The 13,814-nt window shown below is 38.9% G+C and overlaps 1 protein-coding gene across 1 annotated transcript; it reads left to right on the top strand.

Moving 5' to 3' along the window:
• The first annotated feature begins 3,436 nt into the window (after window positions 1-3,436).
• Window positions 3,437-12,065, top strand: LOC139733562 (EF-hand domain-containing protein 1-like). The gene is made up of 11 exons (XM_071644373.1): window positions 3,437-3,571; window positions 5,146-5,367; window positions 6,046-6,333; window positions 6,621-6,776; window positions 7,118-7,310; window positions 7,691-7,911; window positions 8,659-8,799; window positions 9,339-9,524; window positions 10,490-10,707; window positions 11,431-11,623; window positions 11,991-12,065. The coding sequence occupies exons 1-11, from the start codon at window positions 3,527-3,529 to the stop codon at window positions 12,063-12,065; spliced, it is 1,938 nt and encodes a 645-aa protein (XP_071500474.1). The 5' UTR covers window positions 3,437-3,526.
• The last annotated feature ends 1,749 nt before the right edge of the window (window positions 12,066-13,814 follow it).

The following is a 13,814-nucleotide window of genomic DNA, read 5'->3' as shown; positions in this document are numbered from 1 at the left end:
GCCAAGATTCTGTCGATTGCCTTATCACCGTTGAAGTATAGAAAGATGTGATTAATACTTTATAATATAGATATTCCCACAGCTTGCTTTTGTAGCGCATTTCAGACTTGTCAAGATATTCAATGCACCTTACGAACTACGTATATACCCCGGCATACGTGATTTCCAACCAGCACGACTGACGGTGGTCACTTTCAACTTCCTAGGGAGTATTCCAGCCAGTCCCCATTTTACAGGCATTGATGACAGGCGCGCACATGCTGATCAACCTACAAAAACATTCCTGTATAATATACTCATATTCTAGAGTTGAGAGCAGTAAAGTGGACAAAGTGCCTTGGTGAGTGGCAAAACATAATGAAATGCACCTTCGCCTATGCTGATCATACCTTTCTTGAAATGCATTATGTTCCTTAATCTCCAAACATACAAAACTCTTCGTCCTTAAAAGTAAAAGCATGTCATGCACTTCACTCAAGCATGGTCGTTTCATTTTAAATTGATAATAATATTTTCCATGGTATGTCAGCACATTGTAAATCGATGACATTATCATTTGTACATGATTACCAACCAACATCACGTTTCGTAAAGATATGATTTTTTTGTCATTCATTACCTTTTTTCTTTCAGTGACATTTCGACCGTCTTCTTTCCCACTAATCATTTGTCAATTTGTGAACATGGAGTGCATGATGCTTCACGTTCTAATTCTCCACGTTCATTGTGAGACGATGCCTTCTTGATTTTTTTTTTTTTTTTGGTGATGTTTGTTTATAATCTCTCATGATAATCTTTCCAGTTTTATCTTTCCTGATATACCCTTTAAGATATCTAAAGGTCTAAAGCTGATTAGTATCCTTCTATCTATTCATGAGATGGGCAGTTTTTAAAAACATCGTCATGTAGGCCTAAAACATTATAGGCCCTTCTGCTTCTGCTAGATAGTTTTGATTTATTCAACTACATGTGATCATCATTTTGTCGAATACATTAACTTCAACTGTTCAGTTTCACATTTTTGTCTCGTAACAATCCTCACGACTGATAGATTGTTACTGTGTTTCAGTTTTGATATGAAATCTAAATTCCTGTTTATGATCTATTCTACCACGAAGAGGCTGTAAGGAAGAAGGGGTTGTGAAGGGCTGAATCAAGCTTTTGTATATACACTTACATCCAAACAATGGATTTTATGAGTAAAGCGTATTTTGATGAAGACGTTAGTATAGAATGATAGATAAGTGTGATTTTGATTTTACTATGATACCTACATTGTATCAGAACCCAATTCTTGACTGGCATTACACAAAAAAAAAACTCAAAAAAACTAGTCACCATTCAAAGAGAATGAATGGCAAATTGGCATCCCAAACCAGGAACAGATCCTAGAATTCCGTAAGGGGGAGGGGAAGGCGCAAAGCAATCTTATACTAGTATTTCTGGGCGCCACTTCCGGGTTTTATCAGCTGACAAGCAAAAAAAAAACACAAAACAAAACAAAACAAAAAAAAGGTACTACTATCACCTGAAAAGGATGGTTTCTTAAAAATAAAAGTACATAAAATAAAGGGGCGCATGCGCTCCTTTTCATTCTTTTATTTTAATTTCTTTACATAAAAAGAAACAAAATTAAAAGGAGGACGTGAGCCCGTACGTATAATTCTTAAAACTCGTGCGTTGCAGTATGCATCCAATCAAAGCATAATACTGACGGACAGCGCGCTTCTTCCTTACCACTCTCTCGATCTCAGATCTTGCACATTCTCTCTTGTCACTAAATTCATAAATTATCAAATGACAACCTTACGACCTTTTTAGGTGTTATACATAACAAATGATAACTGTTTTAATTCGTACAAGGGAACATAATACTTCATTTGGTGACTTAATGACCGATCCATTCAACTTGGCTGGGCCTCGTTGAACCAGGGAGGACTGGTGAGAAGAGTCTTCCCACCTCAGGAGTCCCTGGTACAATGTTGAATGGATCATTTTATGTTTCACCTCATGACATTCATATATCTTATATGGGTTATATTTTTCTTATTTTGACACCACGATCTCTAAATCATAATTAAAACTGTTCACTGTGGGCTGTCAACTACATATTGATGGCAGCTTATTCAATTCGTTGATTACTCTTGGAGAGAAGGAGCATTGTCGCACGTCTCTTCAATATCTTAAATTAATTTTGTTTCCAGCGTATATATTTTCCTCCGCAGATGAAAACTTAAAGAAAATTCGGGACACTTTATGTCGTTAATCCCATGCAATCTTAAAACTAAGATTATTTGTATCATAGTCGGCTCTATGTCGTCTAGTGAAAGCTGTTTTAAGTGTTTTAATATATTGCTCCAAAACTCAGAGGTCGGAGTGGACGTATCAGTCTGGTAGCTCGACGCTGTACATTCTCTACTTTTACAACATTCTTCTTCCTATGTGGATGCCACACTGAAGAGCAGTTTTCTAATGTATAGGTTTGACAATAGACTTGTATGTACAGCTAAACAAATCGTATCTCATCAAAAGCTGTAGAAAATGAACGGTTTGCTAAATAATCTTACGAATTGCAGCAGTAAGGAATAGTGTCCACATGACGGGTAAAATCTAAGTCCCTACCAAATCTTTTTCAACTTCGGCATCCTTTATGTAGTTACAAAGAACATAAAAGCAATACCGAAGAACATAAAGGAAATAACGAAAATACCTCAATAGCTGTATATTTGTCTGTGAATTTGAATCCCTTAACTTTCATCGATCGCAGCGGTGTTAGGTGTGAATTTAGACGCGTTACATGCGTTTTTGTTGTGTGTTTTTTTAAACTGTATTTGCACGTTTATGTAAGTAAATGGCATCCTGAGGAAATCAAAATGGAATGAACTTGCCAGCTTTCAAATTTACGAATGTTTATCTGGGTTATCATTCAAATTCGCTCGATCGTTGAATTGATTGCAAATCAGCTGATGAAATGAGCCTGGATATTATTTACTTATACTATAAAAGAAGGTGGCCTTTAGATAATTAATGGTCGTCATCTTAACTATAGATATATTTTCATAGAAAATGAAAAGAACAAGAACTATGGAATCAGGCTCAGCATGTTCACTATCACTAGTTATCATTGACACTTTAACACTTTTTGAAGTAGATCTCTATTATTATCATTTTGCAGGCAACTTCAAGCTCGGACCTCCCCACGGCACAAAACACGACTCATAATAATCCAAAAGTTCAGCCAGTTCCGTAGCAATCTAAGCCCATGCGCTATGCCAATGGGCCAATATGAAGAGCGCCATCTATACGTTATTTCTGACTACGTTTGATACACATGTTTACATAGCAACCCGCCAGCTGCTATGCGCTGCTAGTTAGCAACGCGTGTGAACTCGTTGGTTGCGGGCGTTCGTTCATGCATGAGATACGGTACTGTACATTGATTCTACGGGAAGACAGTCAAGCTACACGATATTGTGGACAACAAAATCTGCCAGCAAATTACGAGGAGCCCCATAAAGAAAGAAAGATGGCTCTCCCATTTTTGCCAGGAAATACGTTTACTGATCCTACGGTAAGTGGTATAATAGAAAAAAAACGTGTCGACAATCCTGATATCAAACGAAGAGGACTGCGACACATTTTACAGTAGGCACAACTTGTACCCGCGGGTTACCACTTCATTCAGTGCTTACAAACTGCAGTGCAGCAACTTCAAGACCTGTGTGTTGCGCACTCGTGAGTCGTAGTAGAGTAGTTAGACATGGGGACTGACTTACTTATTATTCTTTTTTTCAGTGAATGAATGAACTGTTATTATTTCTTGGGATTATCTATTACTCAACGACACAAATTAAATTTATATTGCTGATAAGCTCAAAATCTACTGCACCATGCAATACCGACCTGGGCTAGGCCAGGCCTACCTGACAAAGTGACAGAATAATCAGCATGTTGATTGCGGTCACTGACCAGGAAGAAGAAGAAGAAGAGCAACAGGGTCAGGCCTAACACTAGTAATAGTTAGGCCTTAGTTCTAACATTACTGCTTCATTTTTGTAAATTCTAACGTTATGCAGTCTTTTCATTTTGTTTTCTCTTGTGATTGCAACTGCTTGAGAAGGGGTATCGATAAATTCTACTGTATTTTTAGTACCGGTAACTAGTTAGGCGGTACGAAGGTTTCTAGGTGTCTAGCACATTGACACCATGCATTGAAACCGACACCCCGTCTATCTAACACTCTAACCTGTTATTTATAGCATTGCGCATAAAGAAAAAACTTCCACGCATAATGAGACTACACGCGTTGGTTTTTGCATTCTTCACTTGGGATTTAAAGATGTCCAAATATTACTGAAAAACCTAACTTTAACAATAAACAAGATCAACAGCAAAACAATGCTACCATAGATTATAAATGGGCATTATCGTGAAATAGGCCTAGTCTAGTAAGTAGTCCACCACTCCATTCACTGTCATTCATTTCATCATAGCCGGTAAGGTAACTGCTTTCAACCTCCGTAACAGTTTAGACTTTGCACATACTACAAAGTCATTAGAGAGGTCTACTCGAGTCATAGTGAAGACGCACACGCAGAACAAGAGGAGACCGATATCACTATTTAGCCCATAAATGCACATTTGAAAAGCGTGTCTACACTGCATGTGCATTTCACACGTATTGTGAATGGAGGGTCGGGGTGAGGGGTGTTGGTTTCAAAATTATGGCGCAACTGAGTGTTTGAAAATAACAACCCACGCATTTCAAGATGCTATCTTGGGGCGTGTACCACAGATCACATTTTTAATGTGCACTTGTGGATTCAGAGTAGGTTCTATTTTCTTTCTACAGCTGTACATGTATGTGAGTAAAATTTCAGGCAAATTGTGAGATATTTTAAGTGGACAAGTATTGAGAAAAAAACATGGTGTCGATGTGTTAGACACCCAACTACATGTAGATCTACACCGTAGATACCATCTAGACGTCTATGCCTCTAGACTAGATCTGTAACTTTCTACCACTTTTTCTATTATTTTCCTTTGAAATTGTGTATCAAAGTATTGGTGCAAAGTGTGACATGTGAAGAATGCTGTTCTGTCATCTATTGTCTGCTAAAATTTATCCCATTTTCTGCTTCGTAGAAACGCAAGTATCACCGCTCTCAGTCTCTGGGCTACAAGAATGGCTATGCCCTCCCTGCCAGACCCGAGGTAGGAATCGGGGGAGAGCCCCTCGAAGTCAACCAGCTCTCTCTCTCAGAACTTGATGAACTGAACAACAAGAGGCCAACACTGACCTACGGACAGGCCAAGCAAGCTCCACCAGAAGACTTCATCCCAGCTCATGTGGCCTTTGACAAAAAGGTTGGTGGTTAACTACTTTAATGGTGAAATTCACCGATTTGTAGTTTCTTTGAGTATTGGAGCAAACTTTCATGATTTGTGAAAATTGTACAGACCAGATGCACTTGTCAACAGGTTTTGAGAATTTCTCATATGGTAGCTAAAATTCAGATTGCTGGGGCATGTTATCTTAGTGTGCAAGCAGGCTGGGAACAGTCTGTGGATATTTCCTTGTGTCGGTACTTTGGAGATGTTTAATCTACATGTAATTTTGAAAATATTTGTATTGCGTACTCTGTTTATCACATGATAGATATTTGATAGATATTTATAAACTTATCCCTTGATGCAACAATCCCACACACATGTCACAATGTGCACATCTTTCACTTTCAACTACTTATATTTAATTGGCATACCTAACAACATACCTGTGAATATTGTAAATACGTTATATTGTAATCTATATCATTAAAAGGACTGGCCTTGACTAGCCTGCACGCTATTGCCAGTTCTTTTTTGCCAAACTATATCTTAAGTATTAATTGTTTTGACTTTGTTGACGATGTTTGTTTGTTTGTCTGGTAAATAAATCTCATTTCAAATCTCATTTCAACAAATGTGGTACAGTTGTACATGTAGAGTTGATATCTCAGGCTAACACTATCTAATTATTTGTCGTGTGTTTTGTCCTTGTAGGTGCTGAAGTTCAATGCCTTCTTCAAGCAAACAGTCCATGAATCTCCCAGTGAATATTTCCGTGTGCGACCTGTCATCATTTACTACTACCTGGAGGATGACAGTATCTCAGTCATTGAACCTCATGTTGAGAACAGCGGCATGCCACAGGGCAAACTCATCAAACGGATGAGACTTCCCAAGAATGACCAGGGAGATCACTGGCACTGGAAGGACCTCAACTTGGACATTGATGTCACATTCTATGGCAAAGTCTTTCACATAACAGACTGTGATGAGTGGACATCAGTAAGTTCATTGTATTATATTCTGTAATAAAAACCAAACAAAATGCCTTGTATTCTAGTGAAAGAAGCCAGTCTGAGCATCTCAATTTTGATGAAACATTATGTACAATGTACAATTTTGAATTAAAACCCCATGTGTAGTTATACTATAGGCGCATTATAAATATGAAAAAATTTGGATAAAAATCATCTGCAGGAGCTGGCCAACAGCTTTACAGAATATTTCAAAGGGTTTATTGTGTATCATTATTGTCTCAATCAAACATTATACTTACTTTCCCATTTTAGAATTACATGGCTAGTGAAGGAATCGAGCTCAGTGTGCCTGCACACACACCAACAGACCCGTACACAGACTCACGCAAAGAGAAATCTGCCATCGAAGCTTTCACCACACCCAGCACCTTTGACAAACTCAAGCAATTCTTGGACTTGGACCGCAAGGTATGTGTGAATTCCAGTGTTGTTGTTTTTGTTTTCGTTTTGGTGATTAAAAACCTGAAATGTAGATAATCGATACTGGATTTTTTTTTTGTCAAGACAAAAAAAAAAGGAAATTTGAAATGTGATTCTCGTCAAGAATCAGTGTTTTGTTGTAATTGTCAATAGAAATTACAGTTCAGAGATCCAGCGCAATCAATCCTGTGAAATGAGATAAAAAAAGGCAAGCAGCTTTTCAAAGTCATTTGTGTCCTCTTGTATTAGTAAGACTCACTTCTTGTTTAAGATAATGATATTAAAGGAGCTAAGTAAGTAATACAGAGATGATTCCATTCCCTGTGTAGGTGCTTCGATTCTACTGTGTGTGGGACGACAGGAGCAGCATGTTTGGAGAGCAGCGGCCCTTCATCATCCAGTACTACCTGGTAGATGATACTGTGGAGGTGAGGGAGGTACATGAACCCAACGATGGGCGTGACCCCTTCCCTCTCTTCCTCAAGAGACAGAGACTTCCAAAGGACAGGGACAATGTGGATTGTGAGTACCTCAAACCAGATAATTAAACATTGATTGCAAACTTACAGGGCATGATGTGATCATTACAATATTACAATTTTACTTCGATTCCAAGAAAATCATGTGCCTTTTGAAAAGCATTTCATTCTTGAAACATGAAAGAAACATTTCCTTATTTCATTTTTTTTTCCTGGATGATTATTAGGAAAAGGTATGATTAGAATTATATGGTCAATGCAATGTTATATACAGTAGAGCTGCCTTAGTTGTACTCAGTAGGTACCATTGACTATTCCCAGGATGCTTCCATTGACTGGATATAATATATAGTCGACAAGTTTCTTGAACATGTGTCTGCAGTGACATGTGAGTTCTTAAGAGTTCTGTGTTTGTCCTTTCAGCCTCATTCCGTGCTGTGGTGATGGAGCTCTCCAGCCATGAGATCAAGGCATGGTACGGTCCAACGGACTTTGGCATCGGAAAGACTGTCTTCATCTACAACCGCCCTTTCCTCATCTATGACAGTGATGACTTCACCAAGGCCTACATGCAGCACAACTATGGAGTCCCAATGTCTGCCCCAGTGGAGGTGTCAGGACCAGCCAGGAACCTTCCCAAAATGGTAAATTACTCTCTGCATTGCTTTCAAAACTTTTTGAGAAGCTGGTTTTGCTTCACAAACAATGTATTCCTCCTACAAATCTTTCGGCAGGCTTTGGAACAAGACGCCTCATCACATTCTAGAATGTTTTGTTCAATGAAACTGAAGACAGACATCAATGAGGTCATACAAAGCATGAAAAAAAAGATTCGTTTTGGGAAGATATAGACCTGCAAAACACTATTTGGGTGTACAGTGATGAAAAATGTTCTTTTTCTTTTTAAATCATGTAACTATGATATTATCATGTCAAGAGGTGTTTATCATTTAATCTGTTACAGTTGCAGTGTAGAATTGTGTTATGATAAGATTCTTACAACTGGAAATGAGGTGACAACCTTGAGTCCTTGATACAAAAGAGAGAAAAATACAGTCAAAAGCTGTAACGTTATTTATATCTTTTAAAACTTTTTGGTAAAATAAAATGTGGCAAACACTAACTTTGAAGTCTGAATGCTATCTTCAGGTGGATTATAAGTTAGATGTGATAGGGCTCTCTATAGGAAACCCAAACATTTCAAATGTTTCATTAATGCCAAGCAGTCATTCACAAAGTTCTGTGTTTCATGTTTTGGGGAAACCATTTTGTGATGAGATGATGTTGTAGCTGTAGCTCTGCCTATCACAAGGAATCTGGATGCGTACAAGTGTAGCTGTGTTTCTGTCTTGGAACTAACAAGATCATTGTGTCTTTTCTCCTTATACCAGGCCCTTCCTCCTTACAATGGATTTGGTTCGTATGAAGACTCCCTCCAGTCGTGCCTCTCACTGGTGCCTCAGCCTCCCAAAAAAGACTTCATCAAAATGCTGGAAAATGACCACAAGATCCTCCGCTTTGAAGCAGTCATGGTAAGCCATAGAGATTAATTCTATGTGTGAATGGATCCATGGAGTGCAAAAGTGTGAAAGATAAGAATTGCTGGAAAAACATGTCTTTGTGTAAAAGGGTAGGGATTGCAAATAATTCACAGAAAATGAGACATACATATTGAAAGCTGCACTCTGTTGCTGTAAAACATTTCTGGGATTTTTTCTAAAACTTCCTAGAAAAGATATTATTTTTCTGTCATTCAAAAACTGATACACTTAATAGGCAGGATTCCCAAGATTGCTAAGAGTTTGAACATGGATCACCCATAAGTTGTACTTGTATTAACGTGTATAACACATATTGTGTGCCAACAGACACCCAAAACGTACTGGAAGGCATGCTGACACACTCATGTGGACGTTTATCTTGTTTGTTGTTTTGATCCATGGACTGAATTTAAAATATGTTATGAATTTTAAACATCTTTTCGAATTTGGGTCACTATGTCAAATTTTACTGAAACTGGTATACAGGGCAGATATGAGTGCTCATAAGATCATTTTATGTGACTTTTCAGGATTCTGTGAGGCCAGAAGACAGAGGACGTCGCTTCATCATCAGCTACCGCCTTGCCGATGACATGATCAAGATCTTTGAGCCTCCTGTCCGCAACTCTGGCATTGTGAGTGGAACATTCCTGGAGAGAACACGAGTGACAAAGCCTGGCTCTACACCAGAGAATCCACAGTTCTATGGGCCTCAGGTGAGTCAGCTAGATACCTTGACTTCACTATTCCTGACTTCAGATTTGACATGACATGGTATTTTATGCTATAGTTGAGTCTCACTTTCTCAAGATTGCATCCTCCGTACAGGACTACTGGCAGTGATTTAATAGTGTTACTGTAATATAATGAGGACACATTTTGACCAATGATAATAATCAGTTTGATTGAAAACCCCAACCTTATATCAGCTTAATCAAAGTAGTGGAATTTGTCATGGTGCCACAGTGTAAGACAACAACAACAATGATGTATTCAAAGACTGCTGAAATGTCATTTTTCACCACTGATAACATACTGTAAAACATGATATATTCGCGGCATGAATTTTTTGCGAATTGGAGCTCACAGCCTTTTTCGTGGCATGAAATTTTCATGAAATGCCACTGGCGTTCAATGCATATAGTGTAAACAAGAACTTCCGCATGCATTTTAATTTCGTGAATCTTAGCACTTGCGAAATTCGCGAAATTAAAGTGCACGCGAAAATTCCTCGTTTTACAGGAAGTCAAGCATGTATGTTTTTGCAGATTTTGATATGCTATAGATGTGTCATTCTATGGGTAGTATTTGTATTTCAAATGTACTACAACCCATAGAAAATTATTCGGCTGAAATTTCAGTCGATGATTGTGGATGGAGTGCTTTGTCAGTGACATGGTATTAATAAACGACCTGTGTAATATGACTTATGTCATTTGTCAAGACTTGCCAACAGTAATTGACAAGCTAGTGTTTAGAGATTGTCAACATCAAACATCTCCAGTAACATTGTCTGTCAAGATGGGAGTTGGAGAACATTGCAAATCCACCAGTCTGAGTTTATATACGATTGGCATATTGTGAAAGATGAACTGATTATAGCTGTGTGTAATGACAAGAGTTGATGTGTTAGTCTCCTGTGTGTAATGAGTCTGGTGTGTATCCTCCTCCCATCTCCCAGGACCTGTCTATAGGCTCTGTGCTGCAAGTCTTCAGCCACCGTTTTGTCATCACAGACGCCGATGACTACGTGCTTTTGTACCTGGAGGCCCACAGAGATGACTTCCCAGGTTGCCAGGCAACCATTGACAGCATCCGAAGTGCCAGGATGAGCGGAATGCCAGAAAAGCCTCAAACACTGGCCTCACAGAAGGGCGCCCCCATGGTAGTCCAGCGAACGTAAGTTGGGTTTCTTGGAAAGTAATGCTAGGTAACGTGAAGTTCTCATAGATTAGCACTTGTCTCCTCATTGTCATCAATATGTCATTATCATCATTACCATCAAGATTACAACCACCAAAATTTATACTCATTCCTGTTACCAACTACTGTGTCATGGTCAGAACAATTTACATCAAACTTATGACCATAAACTCTTCTATAGCCTGCTAATAATGATTACATGATGCAAACATTCTTCATATCTTCACAAGACTTGGAGGGAAATGATATCACCACAAAATATTACTAGACAGAAATGTATAGTGACCTTGCTCTTTATCAGCCATATAAAGCTTTGCCATTCTTCCTGCCAGTGAAAACTCTCTAACACATGATGTACAGCGACTGCAGCTGTGCCACTGTGAAGCTTGCATTGAGTAGCCAACAGTGCTGTGTTTTCTGCAGAATATATTTATGCAATCTAAAGTCAAGTCTAAAGTAGACAAGAGTTAACAAAAGCCCCCAAAATCCACAGGTGTGCAATGTAAGTAGGAGAGTGAAATGTATGGAAAGAAGTCCATTTCACGTCTATGGTCAAACAAAGGCAAACACATAACACACACACACACACACACACACACAGGCTCTGGAGCCCATTTACCATACTGAATTGACAACATACAGTAAATTGCAAAGGTTGTGTTTTCTGACCTTCATATATCTGCTCTTTTTCCCCTGCAGACCCAATGACCTGAAGCGGCTGTTGAGTGAAGTCAAAGCTCAGCTGAGGAAAGATAACTACATCAACTTCACCTCCCTGACAGAGGCCTTCCTACAGTATGACAGGGACCGCTCTGGACACATTGATGTGGAAGAACTCAAGAAGGCGTGTCACAAACAAAATCTGCCTCTTGATGATGATGTCATGCAAGCAGTAAGTCTCCTTCAAGTTTGCCTCTTTTTACTGAACATTTATGATTTACATACCAAGAAATGTTTCTAGAACTGGAAAAATTAAAGCAGGTTATAGCATAAAACTCATTTGATTGTTGAAACAGTCACTAGGGAAAGAGAAACAGGTATTTACGTCTGCATTATTTTGAGTGTTGTGCATCATGGTTTTGTGGGAGGGGCAAGGGGGGACATGTTGCGCTGTCCTGTCTTCAATGAGCCAACTACATTCCTATTTCACCGCCTCATTTAAGTGATAGCAATGCCAGTAAATTGTCCAATTGCCTCATTTATCTGCATCAGTGCAGTACTGTTCAATCTTTTTCTATTTTTCTCCCTTCTCTCCATAGTTGATTGCAGAGTGTGGCAGTAAGGATGGTCAAATCAGCCACGCTGACTTCATGAAGTTCCTCACGTGGGACTAGGAGCCACAAAGCCCAGCTTACACCTCCTTCAAGTTTGTCTTCATTGCTAAACCCTGAGGGATTTCATCACACTCTGACATGTTAGAACAATTCAGCTGGAAACCCAAGAAGAGCATTGTGTGCAGTGAAGTTAAAACACCAGACTCCAGCCAGACTCAATAGGCTGGGAATTTTTGAGAACTCACATCCAAGGACCTTGAACAATATGGAGAGAAGATATTTATCAAAAAATATCCCCAAATATTCACGTCACCAATAATTTGGAATACTCTCATGTCTCTGCTTATGTTTCTGTTTATGCTTTTCAAAAGACAGGAAATGTTTCCAAGAAAACTTTGAGTTACTAGAAAAATGTGGACTATTCACGCTTGGATTGCTTGGAGACAGTGTTATGGCGAGTGCATTCTCCAGTATGTAGTACTGTCATTATCAATTTCATGCATTGGCAAATATTTTAACACAAAGCAGACTGCTCAAAGAGTCACAGATTACATAGTCTCAATATGTTGTGTATGATCACTCTGATGTGTCTTATGTCTACATTTTATAATACAAATTGTAGGTCGGAGTAAATCCACCATTTTACTTCATCTGTATAAGAATGTTTGTGATTTGCTTGCTATTCCATTCATCACCTTGACTCTACCTTCCAGCCTAGAGACTTAGAGCAATACTGCCTAAAATGATTATTGAGTTTGAGTGTTCAGCCAGAGAATATGCAAATATGTAGAGGCATTTGTCTTCAAGATTCAGTCTACATCAATATATTACAGTATTCATCGCATAATTGGGACAGGTTGGGAGTAGCAAACACGGCCCCTTAGAAAGCGGAGTGCCCGATTTCGTGATGAGCACTCACCATACACTAACGGCATACGACATGTACATGTAGTGCACACACACACACACACGTGTATACTGACGTACTGTACATGTACATGAATACACAACCACGCTACCCCTCGGCGCGACCCTCTAGCCCATTCACAACTGAGGAAGATTGTGACATACACACAGATCACAGTGTATTGAAAGTTGAAACACACGAGAAATTTGGACTTTGCCCTCAAAGTGTATGACTGAGATTAAACAACGTACACAGCCTGAGCTGTGTGAGCGAGGCATGTTTTTTATTGGATGTGAGTAGGAATTGCAAGCGAGCACATGGCTTTGCTTATGTAGGGGAGAAGAATGTTCGCGAAAGCATGTGTTTCACAATGGCATGGATACTTATACACGGCGCTTTCGTGGCTATGCATGTACGTGTACTGGATGGACGAAGGTCAAAACGCACCAGTCCGAAGCTTGCTTTGTAAGTTCGATGTAAACGACAACTGATAGGGAGTCTTTGAAATATTGTGGTATTTTGGTAGATTTTTTTTTGTAAAATATCAATAAAATCGAAGATCGCTTGAAGAAAAATTGTCCCGTTTATCAGAGGTCCCCGCCCGATTATCCAGTGAAAATAACATGCATTGGAAATGTTTCTGGGAAGCGTATGTCATTTAAGCGAGGTTCCTGATTATCAGATGCCCGATTATGCGATGAATACTGTATTAAGAATTATTGCAGAGTGGAATTTCATGACATGATATGTAGAAATACTTGTAAAAATGTACAGGTGTAGATAAAATTTTGAAGATTACAGAAGTACTTTGTAACTTATTCTCCGAGGTCTATTTCTTCTGTGGCAGTGAAATTTTTCCTTGCTTCGCTGTAAATACCATTTCTGTCACAGTAGTAGCTGAT

The sequence above is a fragment of the Diadema antillarum genome, unplaced genomic scaffold (assembly GCF_040938485.1).
Source record: "Diadema antillarum isolate AM-2024a unplaced genomic scaffold, OU_Dant_1.0 seq00000483_RagTag, whole genome shotgun sequence".
NCBI lineage: Eukaryota > Metazoa > Echinodermata > Echinoidea > Diadematoida > Diadematidae > Diadema > Diadema antillarum.
Note: the sequence above shows the minus strand (reverse complement) of the source record. Positions and strands in the feature narration are given on the sequence as shown.